This window comes from Vicia villosa, linkage group LG3 (genome assembly GCF_029867415.1).
Source record: "Vicia villosa cultivar HV-30 ecotype Madison, WI linkage group LG3, Vvil1.0, whole genome shotgun sequence".
Taxonomy (NCBI): domain Eukaryota; kingdom Viridiplantae; phylum Streptophyta; class Magnoliopsida; order Fabales; family Fabaceae; genus Vicia; species Vicia villosa.
In genome coordinates, this window is record NC_081182.1 from 215179638 (window position 1) to 215191927 (window position 12290).

The 12290-nt window shown below is 31.2% G+C and overlaps 1 protein-coding gene and 1 long non-coding RNA gene across 2 annotated transcripts; one reads left to right on the top strand and one right to left on the bottom strand.

Moving 5' to 3' along the window:
- Nucleotides 1-2358: 2358 nt before the first annotated feature.
- Nucleotides 2359-4466, bottom strand: LOC131657363 (uncharacterized). Its single transcript, XR_009300630.1, has 3 exons — nucleotides 4206-4466; nucleotides 4056-4131; nucleotides 2359-3966 (listed from the first exon to the last, which is right to left on the bottom strand). It is a non-coding gene; the product is annotated as an uncharacterized LOC131657363 (long non-coding RNA).
- Nucleotides 4467-5442: 976 nt separating this feature from the next.
- On the top strand, nucleotides 5443-6693 carry LOC131659921 (F-box/kelch-repeat protein At3g23880-like). The gene has a single exon (XM_058929034.1). It carries the CDS (start codon nucleotides 5443-5445, stop codon nucleotides 6691-6693), a length of 1251 nt encoding a protein of 416 aa, XP_058785017.1.
- Nucleotides 6694-12290: the final 5597 nt, after the last annotated feature.

Consider the following 12290-nt stretch of genomic DNA (forward strand, 5'->3'; position numbering starts at 1 on the left):
AAAACTTATAATTTCATTTTTATTTATTTATTGTCAAGGATTATCATCAATGCAAATTCTAACTCAATAAAAATATGTCAAATAATATATAATCAGTTATTTTTGGATTTAAGCTCCTAATAAAAAAATAGTTTACATCATCAACAAATTATTCTTTTAAATAAAAATGATTTACACATTAATTATAAATCAATTTCATAAATCTTACTTATTCATTAAAATTTTAATATATAAAACTAATTTTTTAAAATTCTAACTCCGGAAATGAAGAGGAGAGGATTTCAAATTGGAAACAAAGCAAGAAGATTCGAAGGATTTAACTGGAGAAAGATCACCACCGAAGAAGATGTAGTGCACCATCGTTGTTGTTTCTTTTTTCATTTATGTTCTATTTTGATTTTTGTCCTCCCTTTGTAATATGCAAATCACCGTCGAAATCGTTAATGAGAATGGGTTTTGAATAATGGGATAAGGAGGTTGAGAACCGTGAAAAACATAGAGAAAAATCACGTGAAAAATCATTGGGCTGTGTTATTTTTAAAAAAAATGAACTTTTTTTTAAATACATTCAACATTAATGAGTCGTACACTAAATATAATTATTTCAAAAAACATTTTTATGGACTTGTTTTACCCCAATATTAGGAGATTGGTCAATTAAATAAAGACTTAAACAATCTGAAAATAACAGTATAAATATTTTTTTTTAAATTGTTAATTATAGAAAGGCTAAATAGACACTTGAATGATTATTTCAAAAAGACATTGAAAGTTGGAAAGTTTTTGTTTTCCAACGAATTTTGAAAAGTTAAATAGACACGGGAAAAATTATTGAGTTTTTTGAATTAATTTAAAACAAATAGATATAATCAAATAAAATGATTAGAATTATATTAATTAAAACTTTGCTTTTATAGCATAAATAAAAACAGCAGCATGGACAAAATTTCTTAACTTAAAATATGTTTTATAATTATTTACAGTTTATAGTAACATTAAAATTAATTGAATAATTTAATGTTTTGTTAATTGAAAATAATATTAAAAAAAAGTGTACATTAACCTTTAATAACTAATTTAATATTTTGTTAATTGAAAACAATATTTAAAAAAATGTGTACCTTAACCTTTAATAACAAAATTAAATAATAAAGGATTATTAAGATACTAATAATATTTTATCTTATTTCAAATACTCTATAAATAAAATGCATATAAAAAAATAATAAATTAGTCTTGAACAAATTAAATAAAATTTTAATATTGGATACAAAATTTTTTTAAAAAAATGATAAATAGGTAGTCATCAATAGAATTAAAACATTAAAAACATAGTAAATAACTTATTTTTATTTTGTCCATATTTGTGCTTCCTCCAACTAAAGCAACATATTAATATATCTTTTCTAATCTTTTTAATTTATTTTCTTTAGTCTTTTTGTCAAATGTTCTCTTAAAACATCCTTATTATGCTATAATCCAACCACATCAAAATCTTACATAAAAAATAAAATTGATATTAGAAAATGTTCGAAAATATAACTGTTCTAATTTTATCTTATTCAAACAAAAGATATTTAACAATATAAATCTACTGAATATGGATGTTTCATTTAATATTATTACCAATAAAATAATATATTTCATTTAATATTAATAAAATTATTTTTTTAACAGGAATTCAATTTATCAAAAAGCTTTTGCGTGAAAAAATAAAAGGACATAATAATTTATAGGAAACAAATCGTATAGAAAAAACCATAAAGACCATTTATCAGAAAAGAAAAAGGGTCTAACTTCCTGTCTTGAAAGAGTCTCTCCATTTATAACCCTAATTTGCAAAAACAACAATATACATTGATGCATTCAGTGTTGAAAAATTGAAACCCTAATTTACAAACAAAGAGATGATAAACAAAGAGCAACACAATAAAATAACAGAAAATATATCAATATAACTTTTCCAATCTTTTCAATGTATTTTTTTTCCATCATTTTCTGTGTTAATGTTTAATGAACTTAAACACAAGATAGAAATTTCCTTTAGTCTTTTTGTCAAATGTCCTCTCAAAACATATCCAATCCCATCAAAATTCTACATAAAAAATATTTAGAAAATGTTCGAAAATAGAACCATTTGATCAAATTTTATCTTATTCAAACAAAAGGTCTTTAACAATATAAATCTATTGAATATGGATGTTTCATTTAAGATTATTACCAATAAAATAATATATTTCATTTAATATTAGTAAAATTGTTTTTTTGACAGAAGAAAAATAAAACGTAAACCAAACAACATTATTAAAATAATGAAATTCAATTTATCAAAAAGCTTTTGCGTGGAAAAATAAAAGAAAAAAATCATTTAATTATAATAAGAAAAAAACCATTTATCATAAAAAGAAAAGAGTCTAACTTAAACAAAAGTATACATTTTTTTTTATGGATTCAGCCGCAAAAAAATTGAAACCCTAATTTACAAACAAAAAACAATAATATGATGATGAACAAAGAGCAACACAAATTCATAAAATTACATAATCAAAATAATAGAAAACAGTGAATTCAAAGATGGAGTAACAAAAGGCCTTGCTGGTGAAGTTGCAGATTATGTTCGCGCCGGAAGCCTTTGTTGCAAATCTCGTAACATAGATATGATTTTACAATCAACGACTGCAAACCGATGAAATCAAATACACTTCATCCACTTTGGAAACATCCATTTTGTGAACATGTGAGATTGAAAGCTTCACTCGTTCTTCCTTCTTCCTTTTATTCTTCACAATACTATTACTATTCATTGTTGATGAAACTGTTCTTAGAGAGAAGGAATGAAACAATTAATCGCTTGGTGAGAGAGGAAATAAATAAAGACATGAATTTAGTTAAAGGAATAAACATAATAGGAAGTGCAAAGGTCTATAAACAGAATAGGAAGTGCAAAGGTTTATTAGTGTGTTTCCAATGTTATAATGACGAAATTCAAGAGGCTAATTGTTTTCCAAAACCAAATAATAAATATGGCGTGCTACTACACGTTCCCAAGGGGTGTATTGAATGCTTTGGATGCAGAGAAAAATTATTTAGGTCATTTGTACAGGTCAAACTAAAAAATAGATTTAATGAAAAGTAAATTTAATAAAATAAATACAATTATATTAAATGAAAGTTTCCTTTTATAGCATAAGGAAAAATATAAGAATGCATGAAAGAGCGACACTTGGCAAACTTGCCAAAGAACTCATCTTGCTTTTTTATTTTAAATAGATTTATTTTCCATATTTTGTTATTAATGTCAATAAGTAAAATTTAATTCATAATTATTTCCCATAAAGAACGTCATGATTTTTTTCCTATTAATTAAATGTTTAAATTATGGGTCTCAATGCATAGGTCTGTCACAGTAAAAAAAAAAAAATTGTGGGTCTCAATGCATTTTAGCCTTTGTAGGTCTGTCATTGAATTGTGAGTCTCATCATGCTTTTAATTTCCAATTTCTTCTTTTTAGACCATTACATATAAAAATTATTCAAATAAATGAAAACATAATTAAAATTTACAAAATTATTAAGTTTTTTATGTAAAAATTAATCTTTTGTGAACAAAACAAAAAAATTAATAAGAAAAAGTAAAACTTATAAATTAGAAAAAAAAATCATCCATTCATAATATCATCACCATTTTATTATGTCTTTCAAAATAGTTTAGATGTTGTGTGTTGTTATAGATCCATTATCCCATTTGTATCATTATTCCAAGTCACATTTCATACTTCCCATAGCCTTCAATCCTCTTGGCCTCTACATGCAAAACTCAAAATTCAAATTAGAAAAACAAATAAAAAAGCTTTTTAACCTTTAAAACACAAAAATACAACACCATTAACCATTTACCACATATTTTTCTTGACACATATTAGTCATATCCTCGGCAGCAGGAGACAGAACCACCGCGTTGGAATTTCTATACACAATTTTTTTCATCAAAATTAGAAATAATAGATATAAAAATAACATAAATAAAAATAATATATATGGTCTAAAATGACTAACCAAAATTTATGTTTTCACAAACATTGTTGATGTTTTTTACTATCTATTTTCGTGTTCTTATCAATAGATCTACAATCTGAAAAAATAAAAGAAGTGAAAAATATGTCAAAACATGAAAAAGAGAAAACAAAAATTTAAGTTCAAACTTACATTTTTATTGTAGTTTTACTACTCGTTTCTGTGTGCATATCAATATTACTACAACTTGAAAAAAGAAGAGAAAACCAAAAGAAATTATAATAGTGTTAAAAATTAATGAAGATATAAAAATTATATATGAATGGATGAAAATAGAAATGAAGAAGGAAGAACCAAATAGAAATGAGAGAGAAACATCAAGTAGAAAAAGAGAAAAGTAAAGAAAAGTAGTTGGAAAATAGAGTGAAAGAGAGAAGAAAAAAATAAGAGAGATGAGGTAGTTTAAATATGAGAAAGATAAAGTGATTGTCATTATTTATTAATATTAAAACCTAACAGCATAAGAGATAAGAAAGAAAGAACATGAGGATAAGAGAGAGATAAGAGATTTGATAATAGATGGAAGTTGCTTTAAGTCATCCACGTGGCAGCCTATATGAGCAGCAGGACATTTTAGGAATTGTAAGAACATTGAATTTTCTTATATGATAGATTTGAAGATAATTGGTTCTTCCATATTTGCAGAACATGTAATTCACAAATACATGTTTTTAATAATTTTCACTCAAAAACACATATTAAATAACAATAAGAAGAACACAATTTAAATTACTTAGCTCAAGAGTTTATCATCATTAAGACATTAAAAATAACTTTGCCAATACATTTAATTCAAATACATTTAAATTAGTGAGTGAAAATTTAAATGTAAAATTCTTTAGGTGTGGTTTTTACTATTTTCCAATAAAAATATGACAATTGTACTTAAATATTATTTAGTGAGTGAAAATATGAGAAATTTGCATACGTGTAAGAAGAAATTATACATTTGTCATATTATCATTGGAAAATAGTAAGAACCACACCTAAAGAATTGTATATAAGTTTTGTCCTTAAAAATATTCCCTTCCCTCCATCTACCCCAAACCAAACACATCCTAAAGCACAATTTAATATCTTCTTACTATACACAAGTTAACATTAATCTATGGGTTGTTTCATGGCTTAAGATTATATTCCTTGGAATACTATTCCAAGGATTATTATTCCTCGGAATATTGTTTCAGCCTAGCCTATGTGTTCCGGAATAATTTTGGTAACCTTAAAACAAACACACCCTTATATTAGTTTCGTTAAGGTTCATTTCAATACAACCACGCTTAAGCATCTCCCACCCATAGAATAAACCCTAACCAAACCGTATCACTGCCGCCTATCACCACCGTATTATTGCAGCTGCTCTCATGTGATGGCATCTCCCACTAAGAGAACAAACTCTAACATCACCGATTCTCTACCTTTCTCAGATGTGATCGCATCTCTCAACCCTAGCATCACCGACCCCACTGAGAGAACAAACCCTAGCATGAACGATTTACTGCCGCTCTCAACTCTCACCGAGAGAACAAACCCTAACATCGCCGAGTCACTGCTCACTCTTCCTTTTGAGCTCCAAGCAGAAATACTTTCCATGCTACCCGTGAAACTCCTTCTCCAATTAAGCTGCGTCTGCAAATCCTTCAATTCCATGATTTTCAATCCCTATTTCGTTAGAAAGCACCTTAACATATCAACCACACACTTTGCATGCTACAAATATCTGTTCAATTTCAATATAAAGTGTTACCCACTCCAATCCATGTTCACTGATATAATAACCACTAACGTCATTGATCTAGTGTTTCCTTTCCACAATAGTCCTGGAGACAATTTATACTCCATTGCCTGCTCTTGTCACGGAATTCTTTGCCTTCCTGACCATTATCAATACACAGTTGTTTTGTGTAATCCTTCCATCAGAAAATTCAAAAAGTTACCTCCTTTTCAAAAACCACTGTTCGGTACCAAGATTCATGCGAACCATGGATTCGGCTACGATCCTGTTTCCGATCATTACAAAGTGGTTGTTCTTTATCACTGCCATAGTACTAGTACTGGTATCCATGAAGACACAACTACAGTAAAAGTTCTTACTTTGGGTACCCATTATTGGAGAAGGATTCCTACAATCCCTTTTGATGCTATATTTGATTATGGAGCTGGAAAATGGGTAAGCGCCACGGTTAATTGGTTGGCTTATACGAAAAGTTATCGGATCGGTCAGACTTTTATTGTTTCTTTTGATTTGGCTAATGAGTCGTTTCAAAAGATTTTCCTTCCTGACCAAGGAAAAAGAGATGGATGTGAGTGTAACATAACATTGCTGGTGTGGAGGGATTGCTTGAGTATAATTTTAGATCATGATGTTTGGGTCATGAAGACATTTGGAATTCAAGAGTCTTGGGTTAAATTGTTCAGTGTTTCTTACTTGCAAAATCGTGGCATGTCTTCTATCTTGACCAATGCATCATATATTTGTGATGGTCAATTACTGCTGGAGCTTTGGCAGATACAGAAAGTGATTGTCTACGATTCCAAGAATGATACTTTTAAGGTTACCAGATTTACAAGGTTACCAGAAGTCTGCGTTGAGAGTTTGTTAACACCTGACATCATTTAGATGTAAGGCTATGTCACCCGACATTTATGTTTATTCATTTGAATAATTCATAGAGATTTTTGGTTTTCTGTTCAAAACATTGGTCATATGGGATTATCTTGATCATGTTTCAATCTTAGGAATCTCTGCTCGGAACCGCCAAGAATACAGTTCAATTTTTTTCTTTTAGGAATGCAGTACTGATTAGTTATATATGAATGCTATTTAGTTTTTTTTTGAAAAGCCAATAAATTTTATTAGATAAAACCAGGCATAAGTAATGCCTGCATAATAGAATTGTCTGATACATACACCAAAACATGATACACCAATGCAAAGTGAAAAATAAGACTAGCTCTCTTCTTCAATTAACACCTATTTCTGTCAATTTAAAATTTCATATAACAGACCAAGAATGGACAACAGTAGCAACAAATCAAAATTTTCACACCACCAAATCCTGCAGATATATGTTAACAACCAGCCCAAAATTATACTGTTGCAGCACCACTACCACCGCCTATCCGTATGACCAAACTATACATCGCGCCGAAAATAATAAAATACAGCATTCCGACTCGTTCGGTCATCAGCAAAGACCGACCCAAGGATTAACAGCTTCATACCTGCGAAACACCAGACCAGTTTCTAAGACAAAACAGACTACCACTGCTTTCTTCTCAACATTTCTGAATTTTAGTTCTTGCTATACTTCCTATGTGCTTTGCTATACATCAAGTCCACTCCCCTATACCAGACGTCGACAACCGAAATCGACTATTCGCATCTCCACCCTAGGCATTCTTTTGGATATGACATCCACTGGTTTAATCCGCAATTAAATCCCTTGATATTTTGCCTCTAACCATCTCCAAGATAACACCTGAATATCTTCCATGATAGGTGATTTAGTATGATATGTTATCCATTGGTTATAACTTTGTAGTGTATTGATTTAGTACGATATGTTATCCATTAGTTATAACTTTGTAGTGTATTGGTATTTGAACAAAATGCTATTTGAACTAGCATATCATCCAAAATTAAAAATCAGCTGAACATAAAAATGTTAAGCAAATAGGTTCTTTGAATCTAACAAACAAAATTTTGGAGTGTTAGTTCACGAAAATCCCAAAACTGTTATTTTTATATATATTTATGATTTTAAAATTAGGACGCGTCTATTCTACAACAAAAACTATTTCAAGGTCGAGAGATATTCTATTTTTATTAAAAATTAGTTTGATTTTTAATTTCTATATCGTAGATCCAAATTCCAATCTCTGGATTAATTCGATGATAGTATTTTACCCCCTTTAACGGTAAGTTAAACGAAATTCGACATTTAAAAAAAACTTAAGTTATAAGTCATTTATAAATCAATCCCACGATACACTCTACACCACTTATCATTCAATAATACATCAAAATAGAAGAACTACGACCTATATATGAATGCGAAAATGTCAAATACAAAATGTCACCATGTCATAATCAATATAAGTACAAACCATAATACAAAAATGTAAAAATATACAAAATAAAATCCCATTATTATGTATATCCGACACCTATATTCCTCCTCTATCGTCAGCATTGTAACACATGTGACACCTCTACTAAGAGGAGATGTACATCTGAGGAATGTTTTCCTCAAACACGCCCTTAGCTATGGTCTTTATCCCAATAGCCACAATATGATGACATATCGATAACACATCAACAAAATGGCCTGCCCTCGCATGTTCCTCCTCTAAGATCTCCTAATGAGCTAGTCTCGGGGAATTCCTTTAGCATCTGGGGTCTTATAAGAATGTGATACTCTACATGGACGAGGATTTGATACACTACATACACCCTCTGGAGGTCATATGATCAAAGTACAATGCAAAAATCTTATCAACATCCTTGCGAATAATAGTGGTATGAAAAAAACGGTGGAATCTAGGTATAATCTGGATATTCCCCAACTTCCAAGGATTCGCTCAGGTAGATTGAGGTATATAATCATCTATAATACAATGCTATCACCTCCAAGGGTCGTGTATAACGGTGATCGTCATACGACACCCATCAAATATCATCTGACATGATGCAATCAAGAGAAACTGAAAACAATTATGTCGTTTGATTCCCTTTAAGTGGGATGATCGAGCACACTCGTGGCTAAGCCTCAAAGTAGTCTTCCACATATGTTTAGCTGACAAGAGGTAAAAAATACCGGTGAATTCATGCTTGAAAGTGGTTTAGATGAAATATTAGTAACATAATAGTGTAGCATATGTATTATGACCACTAAAGGAAAAAAGGCCTCCTGCCACGCCTAGAAAACCGAGGCTATATGCATAATAACCGTGGCGTAACGCTTAGGCCACGGAAATCCAACTGTGGAGTATACGGCCGTGGCCTAAAGTAAAGTCCACGGTTTTTTGGTATAGACCACGCCTTTTTTACAACCTTTTTTACAACCGTGGCTTTTTTAGGCCACGATTTAGGTAGCTTGATTAAGGCCGCGGTTTGTACTTGCCATGACTTAAAAACTGTGGCTATATGGTAAAGCCACGGTTTCATTTTAACGTTTACGACACAGTATTAGTTCAAGATATAGCCACGGTTTGGTTATGACCACCTATTTAAAACCGTTGTTATATGTTATGCATTCTAAATCATTTATCTGCCACGGTTTATTTCTGTATCATTACATAAATATATTTATATATATATATATATATATATATATATATATATATATATATATATATGTATAAATATATATATATATATCAATATTAAATTAACAATAAAATTAACATTAATAGTAGTTCATCCACTAATAATAGTTGGATACTAAGTTTTTCATCCCAAATTCAAAATCAAAACAACCATATTAAGTTGTTCATCCATGATCCCTGCACTATTTAAGTTGTACCACCACAAGTTTCTCTCAAAAAAGAGTCATCCCAAAATAACCAAAAAAAGTTCTAATAACTGGGCTAGATAACATAAAACAACTATTCTTCTTGATCTTCTCCTTGCTCTTCTTCCACATCTTCTGAACAACCACCTTCTTCAACATCTTCAGCACAACCTCCTTCCACATCTTCATGATCATCACAAGCTTCTTCCATATCTTCATCACAATCTGCTTCCTCTCCACCCTACAATAAACATAACATCATTCAACATTTTCTATAATTGACAAATATTTTGTTTATTTTCTATAAACAAGTAATTGTAATATTAAGAAAAAAGAAAAAACACAAAGGGAGTTGTAGACTACGAAATCTTTTGCTTAATAACTATAAGCTCACTACAGTAATAAACTAATTAGTACTGAAATGCTGATAAAAGATACATTTTCAGATTGTATGGACTCTAAAACCTTATTCAACATATAAGTTTGAGGATGATGGACCTCCTAAAAAGACAGTGACCATATATTTTTCAACATGCAATGAATACAAACCAATATTCTATATTATGCAACAACTCCTTTTAGTCGCACTTACATTATCACCTATTTTCGGTTGGGGACGGAATTTGATTGGTGCAACGAAAATGTTTTCCAAAAAGAACATTGAGTGACTGACTTTCTTTCCAAAACCTTGATTTTGAACGTCACTGATCTACGAGCACAGCTTAGATTCATTCTCCCACAAAAACTGTAGAATTTCCATAACCTATAATTTGAATAGAGAATTAAAAGATTTGCTCTATATATACACTTCAACTTGAAAGTTGAAACACAAAAGGAGTTATTATAAATACAGTAAGCCAATATTTACAAGAAACTAACCATGGAGGGTAGCAAAGATCCAGAAAGTGAAGTTTTCTCAATAAGCTTATTAGATAATATTCTACTTCTTTCACTTGCAAAGGATGCACCGCTTTCTTTAATATCATTTTCTCTGGCTTGAGAATCCGATAGAGCTTCCTAGAACCATCAACCAAATAGCAAATATGGAGAAATAACATGAAAAAGAAGAAAAATTACCAATTTCTGAAAAATAGAATCCATCAAGGAGAGAAACAAATAATTTACTATGTGAAACCATCCGAAGAATGGTTCAGTGATTTTTGGACTGGACTTTCCACAATTTTGACACTTGTTGTAATCCTCTTGTAGAAATGTTGTTAGAATTAATACAAGCTTAGTAAATAAACTGCATAATAATCATTAATGAAGATTAGAGCCCGTGAAGTGAAGTTGAACCTAGGTAGTGTCTTGCACACCACAGTTTGTAATCCTAAATGAGTGAACTGCCCAGTTTAGATAGAAAGCCTCCTCAGATTTCCTTAGAGGCAAACCTTCTCTTAAAGCAGCCTCGTCGATTTGGATGACAGTAATGCTAGCTTTCTCAAGATCCTCAACCTCATCCTTTATAGCCAACGCAATCTGGTAGCAAGTCTCAAATTTAATAACAAATAGTCAATGTTAAATGAAACTGATATACTACAAAATGATCATCATTTATAAGGTGCTTTTGCATACCAAGGTTGGTCATCTCTAACAAAGGACCAGTTCAGAATTGTAACAGGGCCAGTAAGCATTCCCTTCATAGGTCGTTTTGTCAAACTTTGAGCTGTCGAAGACCAGAAAACAGTCATTGGCTTGGGACGACTCACATCACCATAGATAATTGCTTGTTTGACATACTGGGATCCATAGGATTGAACCCACCCGTTGGCACTGAAAGAAACGCTAGATAATTTGACTGGAAATGAAACACAGTAAAATCACCACGCATGGTTGTTAACACCAAGTTGTACCCCTGTCAAGGAAACCACCAGTGTTCAACCAAACATGTGGTGACAATAAACGGTGTAAAACTCAATCACGAATGAAACCATGTACCTTAGAGTTTGTTGATAGTCAAGATCTTTGCAAGTAAATGAGCAGTTCCTCTAGAAAAAGAGTAGTCCAAACTCCATAGATTCAAATGTCTCAAAAGTCTCCTTGTCATCTCCTATGAAACCTGCATTGACAACACGGTTCAGGACTAAGGAAATGATAAATTGGCATCAATTGGGATGAGCTCACATCTATGTTCTAGTATTCATAAACCTATTGACAAAGTATCAGCCAAAAAGTTACATCATCTCTGTGTGTTATTTCTTGGTTTACCCTGCAACAATGTTGAAATCGTTAGAAGAAGAAACAGATGAAGACGATTTGGATTTGGGCGTAAAAAAACGAGTAACGTCGTAGAAAGACAAGATTGGAGAAGCATACCTGAAAGGCGGAGCATCTGGTTTTCTATTTCTCTTCGTCGTTGTCGAAATTGCATTTGTTAATCTCTGATAGGTAACTGCCGAACTCATTGTTTACTTCACTGCTTTGCTTAGTTCTTGTCACCAACACGAAACTTATGCTATGGTGAATCGAACCTCCAAGGAATTGAGCTCAATTTGTGACGGTGAATGTTCAATTCTGTCCGTAAAGAACCTAGGGTTTTGTGTTAAGAATCAAAATCGCGGTTGAAATGGAGGAATGATGTACTTCGGATGTGATTGGTGTTCCGAGACCTTTTATTCAAGCGAAGGCGATGATGGTGGTGGTTATCTAGCGGCGCCGGAAGTTACGAAGACGAGAAGAAGACGACGAAGCTGGCTTGTAT